The 14,691-nt window shown below is 37.1% G+C and overlaps 1 protein-coding gene across 1 annotated transcript; it reads left to right on the top strand.

Moving 5' to 3' along the window:
- The first annotated feature begins 4,207 nt into the window (after window positions 1–4,207).
- Window positions 4,208–9,370, top strand: LOC127426212 (gastrin-releasing peptide receptor-like). Its single transcript, XM_051672872.1, has 3 exons — window positions 4,208–4,731; window positions 7,825–8,176; window positions 8,794–9,370. The coding sequence occupies exons 1-3, from the start codon at window positions 4,325–4,327 to the stop codon at window positions 9,166–9,168; spliced, it is 1,134 nt and encodes a 377-aa protein (XP_051528832.1). The 5' UTR covers window positions 4,208–4,324; the 3' UTR covers window positions 9,169–9,370.
- The last annotated feature ends 5,321 nt before the right edge of the window (window positions 9,371–14,691 follow it).

The following is a 14,691-nucleotide window of genomic DNA, read 5'->3' as shown; positions in this document are numbered from 1 at the left end:
AAGCACTATTTAAAATGTCTTTCAACAAAAACATCTGGATTGAATACCCATGCAATTCAATACCCTTGCATACATCCTGTGAAAACAATCTCCATGCTTGATTGCGATTTTCATAATCTGTTTACATTTTTCAGAATTAATAATAATAATAATAATAATAAAGTGAGAATTGTGATGGTTTGAGTGCATGCACTGTGTGTTTTCATGGTGACGGCATTTGTCAGTGCTGCGTCAGTGACCTCTTCTTCCAGGTCAAAGAGCTGTCAACTCACTAGCCAATGAGAACTCATCTCAGTTAGCCCCGCCCATAGGAGCGTCTTGTGCCAGAACTGCAAACGAAAATCAGCAAACGTAAGCAGAGAATATCGTTAACAAAGGATGCTGTTTATTTGAAGACTGAGTTTAAATTTTGCCTTTGATTTTATTTTATTTTTCATTTGAGATTGTTTTTATTCATTCTTATTTTATATTTTTATTCATTTCTTGAAAAGTTACGTTCAAAACAATTGGCACAAATATAATCCCATATATATATATATATATATATATATGTTTATAAAAAAAAATTAAAAAATAGTATTAGCCACCAACAATCATGCCATGCTCCAAATCACTGAGATCACATTTTTCCCCATTCTAATGGTTGATTTGAACATTAACTGAAGCTCCTGACCTGTATCTGCATGATTTTATATACTGCACTGCTGCCAAACAATTGGCTGATTAGATAATCACATGGATGATTGTTGGTGCCAGCTGGGCTGGTTTGAGTATTTCTGGGATTTTCACACACAACAGTCTCTAGAATTTACTCCGAATGGTGCCAAAAACAAAAAAAAACATCCAGTGAGTGGCAGTTCTGTGGACGGAAACGCCTTGTTGATGAGAGAGGTCAACAGAGACCTGATAAAGTTTCAAACTGATAAAGTCTATGGTAACTCAGATAACCGCTCTGTACAATTGTGGTGAGAAGAATATAATCTCAGAATGTTATTCTTAGATGCGGGTTGGCACTATTTTGGCGGCATGAGGGGGACCTACACAATATTAGGTAGGTGGTTTTAATGATGTGGCTAATTGGTGTATCAAAATAAACCCAATTTGGGTCATTTTATCAACCCAGCGCTGGGTGCTGGGTAGTTTTGACCCAACGGGGTTGGGCTGAAAGTTTGACCCAGCATGCTGTTTTTTTTTAACCCAACTATTAGTTAAAAATTACAATTCTGCTGGGTTAAAATATACCCAAATTGGGTTGAAAATGTAAACTAGAATTCGTGGCCATCAAAAGCACTTTACCCCCTTGGTTTACCCCATTATTAGTTCACAATGCATTAACTAATGTAAACTAATATTGTTAAAATCATTCACCCAAAAAATTATAATTTTCTTATCATTTATACAGTGTATGTACATTAGTAGAGCGTGTACAGTGCTCTGCACATGGGTCAAGCGGAAGGAATGTATTTACTAACATTAACAAATACGCCTTGAACCTTATTGTAGTGTTACTGTATTTTTATCTGAAGGCAACCCTAACCAAACACCCCCCATGACACCAGCCCAAGGCAAACCTAAGGCCCATGTTAAGTGTTTTCATGCCCATGTACAGAACAGGATGGTGTGCCAAGACCATGCACTACTACTACTACTAATTTACAATTGTTTAATGTATGGCTGTTGATGGCAGCATAAAAAGAATAGGGAGCTTTTTGCACTCAGAGACAGCCGGAAAGAGCACAACAGAATGCAGAGGTCTCCAGATGTTTTTTTCCGTTTCAAAGTACTTTAACATGACAAAGCATCTTAAACACATCAACAATGGCATGCAACACTGAAAACCATTAACATCCGCCACAAAGTCCATCTCACATTAATTAAAATACTGACTTCTAAAGTCACTTTTTATAATTGTCAACCACAATAAAGTAATGTCTTTAAATGATCTTTATTTGCAGGAGCTCTCATTAAATATTGATACTGTATTTGTGATTCATTTTATTTATTAATCTGTAATTTAATTAATCAGTGTTTAATCAGCAAATTAAACATTTTATTCGATTGACAGCCCTCGCTCAAAGTTAATCAAAAAAAGTTTAGACCTTGCACTGTTGCTAATGCATTTTTCAGGATAGATCTAAGGGCAGTTTTGATGGTGGGGCATGATGCAACTGAGTGTGGGTATGTGTACGTGCAAATGTACATGTGTAAATACATATTTTAAATGAACAGTATTTGGATATTAACTTACAGGCTGCATGTCAATGAAGACCTTCCGTGTGAAGCTTGGTCCAAATATTTTCCTTTTAATCGTGTACACTGATGTTGAGAGCACAGTAGTGACCAGAAAGGCGATGTCACCTTGTTTGTCTTAAATAAAAATAAGATGTACAATTGTTCAGTGTAAACCAAAAAAGTTCAAGTCTTGTTAAGAAAATTTGACTGGTGTGACATTTGTATGTGTAATGTATCTTAAAGAAATAGTTCACACACAAATAAAAATTCTGTCACCATTTACTATTAGTATGAATCCTACTCTTGATTGGTTATTATTTATTTTAAATTCTCATGCCGTACCAAATCCATATGCTGTTAGTGAACACAAAAGGAAACATTTTGAATGTTCTTCAATTCCATTTTCCATACAACGTCAGGCCATAGTTACCAGTCTGTCAACCCCCAAAAATAGTCATAAAAGCACCATATACAACATTAAGCAACTGTGCACTAGGGTTGCTCCGATACCAACATTTTGGCTTTGGTACGATACCAGCCCTGGTACTTCGGTATTGATACTAAATCAATACTATAATCAACAAATAAAAGCCTCAGATTTTTTTATGAAGTTAGACAGAAAATTACTTGATTAAAAGAACTGCATAAAATCTTTTCTCAAAACAAGCTGTACTTGTTTTGATTATTGGGGATGGTTACCTCCCCCCATTCCCCCTGGAATCTACACCCCTGTGAACAACCGTTTATACTCTAAACACACTGCAAATTTAAGCACCGGTAGTGTGTGAAAATTAAAGCACCAGTAGTGTGTGTTGAGTTTGTGTGAGTGTGTGAGCATGCGTGCGCCCATGTTTTTTTTTAATTTTATTTTCAAATTGTCATTGACTTAATCTCAAAACTGTCACATCTCATATCATTTTGCTAATGACAGCATACTGTAATATGGTACCGAAATTAGCAACAAGATGATATCGTACCGTTTTAATTTTTTTGGTATCACGATACTTCGTTAGTAAACCGTGCAACCCTACTGTGCACTATATTTCAAGTCTTCTGGAGCTGAACAATACATTTGTACAGTATGAGGAACAGGATGACAGTAATAATTTTAAATCAAATCATCCCTGCAACTCAGCATGCAGCTCTCTAATCAAATATGTCACAGATTTGAGGTCACGACGGTTGATCATGAGACACGCAAATGACATTTGATGCTATTGACATCTAACCAGCAGCATCATTTATTTGAGAACAGCATAATGGCTATTTGCATAATTAAAACGGCATAATTTTGGTCTGTGCGTCACACAAAGCTATCTTGTGGCTTCAGAAGACTTGGAATATAGTGCACAAAACATAAAGTCTTTATTGGTGCTTTTTTAACCAGTTTGGAGCTTGACAGACTGGTCACTATGCGATAGGGAGTTCTTTAAAAAAATAAAATATTCAAAAATTGTCCTTTTGTTTGTAATGGCACGAGTGTTACTTAATGACAACATTTTAGTTTTGGGGTGAACTATTTCCTTAATATAATTTAAATAGTTAAACCTAAATGACAGCACTGTCTTGCTGTTCTCTTAAATATGTATAATGTTCTTTGTCCCCAGTACCTGCTGTGATAGTTTCCACAATGGAAAGCAGATGGAGATCCACTTCTCTCTGTTGGCAAAGTGCAGGATCTTGTCTCTGAACACAGGCACACCAGTTCTGATTTAAAATATTTAACAACCCAGACTGGGTCAAATCAACCCAACTTCTTCACTCAACAGCCTCAACCCAAAAAAATAGCCCAGTATTTTTTTTAAGAGTGCGCTCCATCTTTACAAGAGAACCACTAAATCACTAAATTTATCTTTGAAAGCACAGTTTTTTGTATATGAACCTGCGCACTTGAGAGCGCAGGCGCACCAGTTTGACATATACGAGCGAAACCTCATATGGACTCTCCATTTGCGCACAGAGTTCACAGCAGACGCGCTAGAGAGGGATATCACGGAAGGAGCAGAAAAAGGCTCGAAGTGTGAACTATCGGCGTTTACGGTCACAATCGCCTTCATCGGACTATTGAGATACAACATGCACACATGGTAACATGTCTTTCGACGAAACACCGACACCTGATGGTTCAAAGTTTCTGTCTCTGAGCGACTCTCCGGAGCGCAACAACGTCAACGCCGCTCCGGAGCATCCGCACTTGCGTTCAGGTATTATTATCGCCACCGTTTACGCGCTCATTATTACTGTCGGACTAATTGGTAACGTGACGCTCATTAGGACGTTTTGCATCGTGAAATCCATGCGCAATGTCCCCAATCTGTTCATGTCGAACCTCGCTCTCGGGGACGTGCTGCTCCTGGTCACCTGCGCGCCCGTGGACGCCAGCAAGTTTCTCTCGGATGAGTGGCTCTTCGGGCGGCTGGGTTGTAAACTCATCCCGTTCATCCAGCTGACGTCGGTCGGAGTGTCGGTGTTCACGCTGACGGCGTTGGCAGCGGACAGGTAGCCTAACATTTATTTTCGTAAATAATAATAATAAAAAATATATATATATATATATATATATATATATATATATATATATATATATATATATATATATATTTCGCATTTCCTTCATTTGCGCTCCAGAGACAAACATGCGTAAATAGATGAGTAACATGAAATCAGAAATCTTTTAAAATTCAAAACATTGTTGACTAGCTTATACAAACATTTTCAATTAGTTTCAAAGTAGGTTTAAGTTTTACTACACTTACACTTAAAAAAAAGGTTAACCTAAAAATGTAGTAACACTTAGATTAAGTGGTTTGATTTAAGTCAACATCACTGAATCAACCTGAATGCATTAGGTTTCACCAGTGAAACACATTTTAAGTTGAGCTCAAATGACAGCATTTGTGACATAATGTTGATTACTACAAAATTAATTTCGACTCATCCCTCATCGACTCATTCGACTCAATAAAATTGAGGTTACACTAAGGCACTTACAATGGAAGTGAATGGGGCCAATTTCTGGAGGGTTTAAAGGCAGAAATATGAAGCTTATAATTTTATAAAAGCACTTGCATTAATTCTTCTGTTAAAACGTGTTGTTTTTGTTGTGGATTTGCCAGGATTAGGGGTTTTATGTCGGCATGGCAACAACATGGTACAATTAGATATAACTTTACAAAGAAAAGGTTAGTATCACATTGACACACACTGTTTACGTCTTGAGACTATCTTTTTCAAACGGAGCATTTTAACGTTTACAAATTGGCCCCATTGACTTCCATTGTAAGTGTCTCACTGTAACCCAGTTTTTGCATTTTTTTAAAGAAAAAGAAGGACGGGTCAAAATTGTTTTTTGGTCTAAACAACAATATGCCTCAAATGCTGTTGATTGAACTTAACTTGTATTGAACCCAGAATGTTTCTTTAATTGCAGGTTACCACTTTTTACAGTGTAGGGTATAAAAGGGAAACGTGTTCAATAATGGGTTGAATATAATTGTTTTTTTTTTTAACAGCATTGTTTTAAGTCAGCATACTTTAGTTGACTTTACTAATTGACTTTAGTTATTCAGTTCAACACTGATTCTATTGTATTCTATTCATCAGCCTCCAATTGTTTGCCTCTTTAGTACAGCTATTCTCCGAAGGTTGTTTGTGATAGGAACAGGCAAACAGATATGAAACATAACATGCCTAATGATGGAAAAATGAACTGCTTTCTCTGCCTGTTTGTGTTAATGCTAGCACTGAAGAGGAATGGAGAAAAGCTGCATCCCCTGAGCAATTTAGGTTTGAGTTGCTCTGGATTTCAATGAGAAACAGTAAATTTTGTGGTTATGTGATTGGATAACTGTTGTATTCATGATTAGAATTTTTGTGAAAGGAATTTCGATCTTTGTTTAAAATGATTATTCTCATTATTAAGATGAAATTTCCAAGTTATATAAAAACAGGTTTCATAATGGAATACATGGATATACTGTATACTATCAAAAACAGTGCTTCATGTGATATAATCTAAATTAACTGGTTTTAGTCAAGTCAGAAATATGATTTACTTATTCACTTCTTTGGTAAGTGCCTCACTGTAACCCAGATTTTTTATTTTTTTTTAAAGAAAAGATGACAGGAGTGGTAATCAACATTATGCCACAAATGCTGTCGATTGAGCTTAACTTGTATTGAACCCGGGATATTCCTTTAACATGACCAAATCAGCCCGACCTAAGGGTTAGATCTAGTAGAAATAGATCCTTATAGGTTACACTTTTAAAAGAGTAGGGTTGTTCAGAATTCTATCGGGATTCTATCAGTCTTTTACTCACATTTTCGACATGAGGAAAAGAAAAAGCAGCCTACTTTGAAACAGGTAATACTTGATCAATTCTGAGGAGGACTGTTCCTCTACTTTTGTATTGGGACCGTTTAAACATTGTGTTTAGAGAATGAGAGGCTTGATATACTCAGTGACTTAGTGTGTCATATTTAGATAAGTAGTTACTGTAAAAAGCCTTAATGAACAGATGGCAGACGACACGTCCAGGTCGGGAGGGTGGTTTCCTGTCATCTACATACTAGGCTTTAAATCAAAGAATAAGTACTTTTACTTCAACTCAGATAACTTTTGAAAAGCTGTCATTCATCACCGATTGCCCTCACCCTGTTTTTAAGAGCCTTAAAGGGGTAGTTCAGCCAAAAATGAAAATTCTCTCATCATTTACTCACCCTCATGCCATCCCAGATGTGTATGACTTTCTTTCTTCTGCTGAACACAAACAAAGATTTTTAGAAGACTATTGCAGCTCTGTAGATCCATACAATGCAAGTGAATGGTGGCCAGAACTTTGAAGGTCCAAAAAGCACATAAAGGCAGCATACAATTAATCCATACGACTCCAGTGGTTTAATCCATGTCTTAAGAAGCGATATGATAGGTGTGGGTGAGAAACAGATCCATATTTAAGTCCTTTTTTACTATAAATATCCACTTTCACTTTCACATTCTTCTTCTTATGTTTTTACCGATTTGCATTCTTCGTGCTCATCGCCACGTACTGGACAGGGATGAAAATGTATAGTAAAAAAAAAGGACTTAAATATTGATCTGTTTCTCACCCACACCTATCATATCACTTCTGAAGACATGGATTGAACCACTGGAGTCTTACGGATTACTTTTATGCTGCCTTTATGTGCTTTTGGAGCTTCAAAGTTCTGGCCACCATTCAGACCTACAGAGTTGAGATATTCTTCTAAAAAATCTTTGTTAGTGTTCAGCAGATGAAAAAAAAAACATACACATCTGGGATGACATGAGTGTGAGTAAATGATTAGAGAATTTTCATTTTTGGGTGAGCTATTCCTTTAAAGAGTATATTCCTCTGATTAACCAAAAGAGGATAAGTGTGATGATGGCCATGCTAGTAGGGGGTTAGGAAATTTCATTTTTTTGAAACTGCACTCTGAGACACAGCAGTCTTTGAGAATGCCCTGTAGTTACTACGCAGCATACTATGAGGTAATTAAGGCTTTCATTAGAGTCTTAATTAAAATGACTCACGAAATACTGTTCCTTGTTTTTTTTCTGTCTCTTAGATACAAGGCCATTGTCAAACCGATGGATATCCAGACGTCAAACGCCACATTGAAGGTCTTTCTAAGAGCTGCGTCAATCTGGCTGCTCTCCATGGTCCTGGCCATTCCTGAAGCTGTGTTTTCCGACCTTCACCCCTTCGACATCTCCACAAGCAATGAGACTTTCATGGCATGTGCACCCTACCCTCATGATGGACACCTGCACCCCAAAATTCATTCCATGGCCTCCTTCCTCATTCTCTACATCATTCCTCTCTCCATTATCTCTCTGTACTACATCTTCATTGCCAGGAGTCTGATTCAGAGTGCGCTTGACATCCCTGTGGAGGGGAACGCACACATAAAGAGACAGGTGAGTTTAATAGAAGTTAGACTGACTGTTCAACAAAAGATATCAGAGCTGAAATGTCCACTGTGTGGCACTAAAAGCGAGTTAAATGTTCTTCCTAACAGATGAGGTTAAGATTAATGCTCTATTGATGTTTAAATAAAAAAAAATAAAAAAAACGACCTCCCTACCCTAAACCTGAAACCTAAACCTAACCGATAGTGTCATAAAAATCAAATGTGAGATGAAAATTTTGTGGTGTTTCTATGATACATTCGGCTCATCTGACTTCAGTGTTCAGCATTCAAAATTTAACCCGCAGTGATGACAACGCTAATTTTTTAAATTTGCATACTGAATTCTGATTTGTCTTGTATTCCTTGCATCCATTTAACCATTTTATAGCTGCCTCTACACTCTTGATTTTCATGCACAGCCAACAGGAAACAAGATGCATGCCGAGTGTCATGACAACAGCAAAGCGGCTCCGATGCAGCATTTTGTTTACACAGAACCAAAGCCTAAAACCTACATCTACCTATAACTTTAACACTATTATTTTGTTGCCTTGCAAGCACGTGACATGTGGATTTGAGAGAAAACAACATGTGATATTTACCTCTCTGCTCTCTGAACCACAGATTGAGTCACGGATGCGGCTTGCCAAGACAGTACTGGTGTTCGTGGGCATGTTTGCCATCTGCTGGCTCCCCAGCCATGTGATTTACCTCTATCGTTCCTATCACTACACGGAGGTGGACACCTCCATGGCCCATTTCATCTCCAGTGTTTGCGCACGGATCCTTGCCTTCACCAACTCCTGCATGAACCCCTTTGCTCTTTACCTGCTCAGCAAATCCTTTCGAAAGCAGTTCAACAAGCAACTGTGCTGCTGTTGCCCGTCGCTCTCCTTGCGTTCCCAAAGCACGAGGCGTAACACACAGCTTAGCTCATTCAAAAGTACCCAGAACCACTCTGTTGCCAGCTTTGACAATGCTGTCTGCCATGAGGGCTAAAATGTACAGAGGACTGTCTGTAGGTTGATCACACATATGTCTTCATTCATTAAATATATAAATATATTTAAAAAGCTTATTACAAATTGTACAATGTACTTAGTTAATAGTTCACCCAAAAATGAAATTTCTCTCGTAATTTATTCACCCTTATTCCATCCCAGATGTGTATGACTTACTTTCTTCTTCTTTCAGAAGAATATCTCAGCTCTGTAGAGCCATACAATTCAAGTGAATGGTGGCCAGAACTTTGAAGCTCCAAAAAGCACATAAAGGCAGCATAAAAGTAATCCATACGACTCACGTGGTTAAATCCATGTCTTCAGACAAATGTTTAAGTACTTTTTTACTATAAATCTCCACTTTCATGTTTACTTCCACATTCTTATTTTGTTTTTGTCGATTCGCATTCTTCATGCACATCGCCACCTACTGGGCAGTGAGGAGAATTTATAGTAAAAAAAGGACTTAAATATTGATCTGTTTCTCACCCACACCTATCATATTGCTTCAGAAGACATGGATTAAACCACTGGAGTCGTATGAATTAATTTAATGCTGCCTTTATGTGCTTTTATGAGCTTCAAAGATTTGGACCCTGTTGACTTGCATTGTATGGACCAACAGGGCTGAGATATTCTTCTAAAAATTGTTGTTTGTGTTTAGCAGAAAAAACGAAATCATGCACATCCGGGATGGCATGAGGGTGAGTAAATGAGAGAATTTTAATTTTTGGGTGAATTAATCCTTTATTGTGATAACATATATATTAACTGTTTTTATTAAAGTCAAAAATATTATATGACAGAATAAACCTGACTGCACTGGGTCACACCAATGACGTAATTTTTAAAGAGGAATTTCACCCCCAAAAAATTTAATTCTCTCATCATTTACTCATGTTGCTCCAAACCCATATGATTTTTTTCCTTCCTTGGAACACAAAAGGAAATGTTAGGCAGTATAATTTTTCAGATTAATCGTGATCTTCATTTAACAGATCCCAATATTGATTCTTAAATCCAAAGATTGATCTTTTACACTATGCAGCAACCCTTTACAATGTGAGTAAATTACTCACATATTTGAACAAATGTTTGCGCTATGAGACTAAAAATATCTGATTAAATCAAATCAAATCAAATCAAATCAAATCAAATCAAATTAGCCACTGGCTGGTAAATTTTCAGGTTTGTCTCACCAGTGATTGAGTAGTATAGTGGCAAAGAAGTTCAGTACCGAGACCTTTTCACTGCGTGTTGAGATTAAAATCTGGTTTGACTCGTTCCGTGTAATGTGTGTCCAAAGACGAGATCCACGCAGTCCTTTTGTCATTAAATAATGTTTCTTTTAGTACTCTTTCTGTTCTTTACGGTCAGTTGTTGATCAAAAAATAAATAAATAAATAAGCATTTAATTCTAATCACACGGATACGGTAAGAAGACATTAGACACTCTTGTTTATGTGCGCACAACCAAAACACATCTGCTATTCTTAAAGAGACAGTACTGTTTTAGCACTGTTCTACAAATCAATGTAAATACTTGTGAATGGTACAAATTATGCATGTAAACATACAGTATAATGTGCAATTTTAAGACATGGATGGAATCCATGGAACTTTTACTTGTTTTAAAAGCTCAAATGTGACAAATTATGAAAAACTAATGATAGAAAATATTTTCGTAATGTACCAAGTTAGAAAGTCCCCTGTATAATTATAAAAGCATTAGATGAGATAATCTCTTTTATATGTTAGCAAAATGGACATTATAACTAAAATATACCCAAATTAATTGGAATCGAATTGAACTGGGAAATCTGCATCAATACCCAGCCCTGTTAGACTCAGTCACCATTCATTTTCATTGTAGGGAAAAAAGATGCAATGACAGTGAATGGTGACACAGACTAACGTACTGCCTAACATCTCCTGAAAGAAAGTTGTGTTTGTAACAACATGTGGGTCAGATCAGGTAGAAATGGCTCCTTGAGGTAGCAAATTGCACAGTTTCACTTTTTACAGTGTACAACATGTTTTGTCGATAAGGCCAAGAGAGTTTAGGAGGAATTTTCTTTTCATCAGTTTGTGTCTGTTTGTGATTGTTGGAATTGATTTTAACCTGTAATTGTTTTTTCCCCCCTCTGAAACCACAAATGAAAATGCTGGACTTTGAGACTTTCAATGGCCTGGAACTTACAGTAATTGTAGGACTCACTTGCAGTCAATGTGTTGTTAGTAAGTTTTTGCATTTTCAAAGATATTTAAAGAGAAATGTCCATACTTGTCTATAATAAATGTGTTATTTATGTTGTTTTATTCTCCATATTTGGATGAATATTTTTCAAAGAAACTGTACTAATAATTGGAGGAAGAACTCCTTTCATTGTTTTCAAATGTGAATAAAAATAGTCATGGTCAAATAGTCAAGTCATTGCAAAGGACCTTTATTGATTATTGATTGATGCTATGCTGCTTTACCTGGTCAGTATTGTGTACAGGGCAGGAAAGGGGGCCAGGGTTGCTGGCGGAGCAATGTTTTTGATCCTCCGTGGGCCACTTCCGTGCAGCTTTTAGGGAAGGCACATCATTCTTAGTGTTTTTAAGGTGCAGAAAAGACTTCCTTTATTGCAGTTTTGTGCCTCACCTTAATGCTTTTTTTGTAGTGCATTGTAGCAAACTCATTTTGTGCATGGTCATGAAAAGTTTTGTTTTGTTTTGTTTTGTCCAAAAAAGACTTTAAGTCAGGCATGAACGGTAATGAAGTTAAAAGATTCATGATGAGACAATCTTGTTGTGGACTTGTTATCTTGTTCCACATAAATGAGAATCTCAGGTGCATTTGGTTTTGTGAATAAAATGCTGTGTTTACTCACCAGAAGAGCTGCAGGCATCATATGTGATTGTCCTTTTTGAAAGGTGTATTATTATTATAATAATAATAAAGTGTTATGTATACAATGCATTTCCAAAGGCTCCAGGTCGCTTTAAAATAACAGCACTGAACAATAATCTACAACTAAACAGGTGGGTCGCAATAATGCAGAGAAAAACAATGATAAATGCAAAAATAAAATGCAGCTTAGCATATAATTGTGTGAGAAAACTAGGAGAGAGCTTAATCAGAGGTCTGATTCTTTGACTATTATTACACTGCGTGCACAATTATTAGGCAAGTGAGTACTCTGATCGTATCATTACTTCCATGCACATTTTCCAACTCCAAGCCATATAAACTTGAATGCTTATTGGATTCAATCGTTTTCAGGTGGTATGTATTGAGTAACGAGGGAGGATGTGGTGAAAGTGACTAACACTTTGTATCAAGGTGTGCATAATTATTAGGTAGCTTCATTACTTTAGGTAAAATGGGCCAAAAAAGAGATTTAACTGACACTGAAAAGTCAAAAATTGTAAAATGCCTTTCAGACGGATGCAACACTCTTGAAATAGCTAAGCTATTGAGGCGTGACCACCGGACAATCAAACGTTTTGTTGCGAATAGTCAACTGGGGCGCAGAAAACGCACGGAGAAGAAAAGGCGCAAATTAACTGCAAAAGACTTGAGAAGAATTAAACGTGAAGCTACCTGGAACCCATTATCCTCCATTGTCACCATATTCCAGAACTGCAACCTACCTGGAGTGTCCAGAAGTACAAGGTGTCAAGTGATCAGAGACATGGCCAAGGTCAAGAAGGCTGAAACATGACCACCACTGAATATATTCACAAGTTGAAGCGTCAAGATTGGGCAAAGAAATACCTAAAGGTTTTATGGACCGATTAAATGAGAGTGACTCTTGATGGACCAGATGGATGGGCCCGTGGCTGGATCACTAATGGACACAGGGCACCACTTTGAGTCAGGCGCCAGCAAGGTGGAGGAGGGGTACTGTTATGGGATGCTATCATTAAGGATGAGGTAGTTGGACCTTTTTGAGTTGAAGATGGACTGAAACTCAACTCTCAAACCTACTGCCAGTTTCTGGAAAGTACTTTTCTTCAAGCAGTGGTACAGGAAGAAGTCCTCAGCATTCAAGAAGGCCATGATCTTTATGCAGGACAATGCTCTATCACATGCATCCAAGTACTCCACTGCTTGGCTAGCCAGCAAGGGCCTCAAAGATGCCCAAATAATGACTTGGCCCCCTTCCTCACCTGACTTAAATCCTACTGAGAACTTGTGGGCCCTTCTCAAAGTGAGATTTACAATAAGGGAAGACAATACACCTCTTTGAACAGCATTTGGGAGGCTGTGGTTGCTGCTTCAGCGAAAGTTGATTGTGAACAGATCAAGAAACTGACAGACTCCATGGATGGAAGGCTCATGGCAGTTATTGAAAAGAAGGGTGGCTATATTGGTCACTGAATATGTGACCAATATATGTTACTTAACTGTCATTTGATGTCATTTTGTGTTACTTATTTTACTCTAAAAATTTAGAATAAACAATTGAGTTGGGAGAAATTATTTTTGTAATTTAGTTGTTTAATAATTGTGCACACTAATAGTTGCCTGATAATTGCGCATACTTATATATTCCCCTGAGAAAGACAAAATTCACTTTTTCTTTGTTAAACATTCAGGTTTGAGGTTCAATAACATTTTGGATTGACTGAGAGCATTGTGTTTGTTCAACAATAAAATTAATCCTGAGGAATACAATTTGCCTAATAATGGTGCACGCAGTGTAGTTTGATGGATGAGAGATAAAAGTAATGATATACATTTAAATGCACCATGCAAGATGCACAAATCCTTTATTTAAACTATTTGGGTTTCAAACTCCTTTGAAGGTCTACAATGTTTGTCCATTTCAGACACTTGACAGACTCATTTTATAAACACTTTGTGATTTTCTCAATAATTTGCTGTAATGTGAGTATAGCAGAAAATAAATTATTTGTTTAGTATTTTCTCACCAAGTTCACAGTTATTTTTGGAAATCTGGATTTAAAATGAAGAGCATAACCGAGATATACAGCCCCTCCATCCCACACCTCCTTAAACAGATTTAACAACATCATATCTGGCCCATATTAAGTAATTTGTTTTACTATAAATCTCCCTTTCACTTTAACATTCTTCTTTTGTTTTTGGTGATTTGCATTCTTCCTGCATACCGCCATCTACTGGTCAGGAGGAGAATTACAGTAAAAAAGGACTTAAATATTGGTCTGTTCTCACCCAAACTTATATATCACTTCTGAAGATATGGATTTAACCCCTTGAGTCTTATGGATTACTATCAAAATAGAAGTATGGAAGCAGAAGAGAGGTCGTGAGGTCAGTTAGACCTTTCAAAAATGCCTGTACTGGAAAATATCAGTTGTTCTCACTCTCATTCTTCTTTTTTTTAATTTTTAATGTATTTTCTCCCCAATTTGGCATGCTCAATTCCCAGTGTGCTCTAGGTCCTTGTGGTGGTGTAGTGACTTGCCTCAATCTGGGTGGTGGAGGACAAATCTCAGTTGCCTCTGTGTCTGAGACCATCAATCCATGCATCTTATCATGTGGCTT

The sequence above is a fragment of the Myxocyprinus asiaticus genome, chromosome 35 (assembly GCF_019703515.2).
Source record: "Myxocyprinus asiaticus isolate MX2 ecotype Aquarium Trade chromosome 35, UBuf_Myxa_2, whole genome shotgun sequence".
Taxonomy (NCBI): Eukaryota; Metazoa; Chordata; class Actinopteri; order Cypriniformes; family Catostomidae; genus Myxocyprinus; species Myxocyprinus asiaticus.
The sequence above is the reverse complement of the archived record's forward strand: the minus strand, read 5'-3'. Positions and strand labels throughout refer to the sequence as shown.

Coding starts and splice junctions, on each gene's coding strand:
- LOC127426212 (XM_051672872.1), top strand. CDS start 4,325: ATGTCTTTCGACGAAACACCGACACCTGATGGTTCAAAGTTTCTGTCT. Junction 4,732..7,824: donor ACGGCGTTGGCAGCGGACAG/GTAGCCTAACAT, acceptor TCTGTCTCTTAG/ATACAAGGCCATTGTCAAAC. Junction 8,177..8,793: donor ACGCACACATAAAGAGACAG/GTGAGTTTAATA, acceptor TCTGAACCACAG/ATTGAGTCACGGATGCGGCT.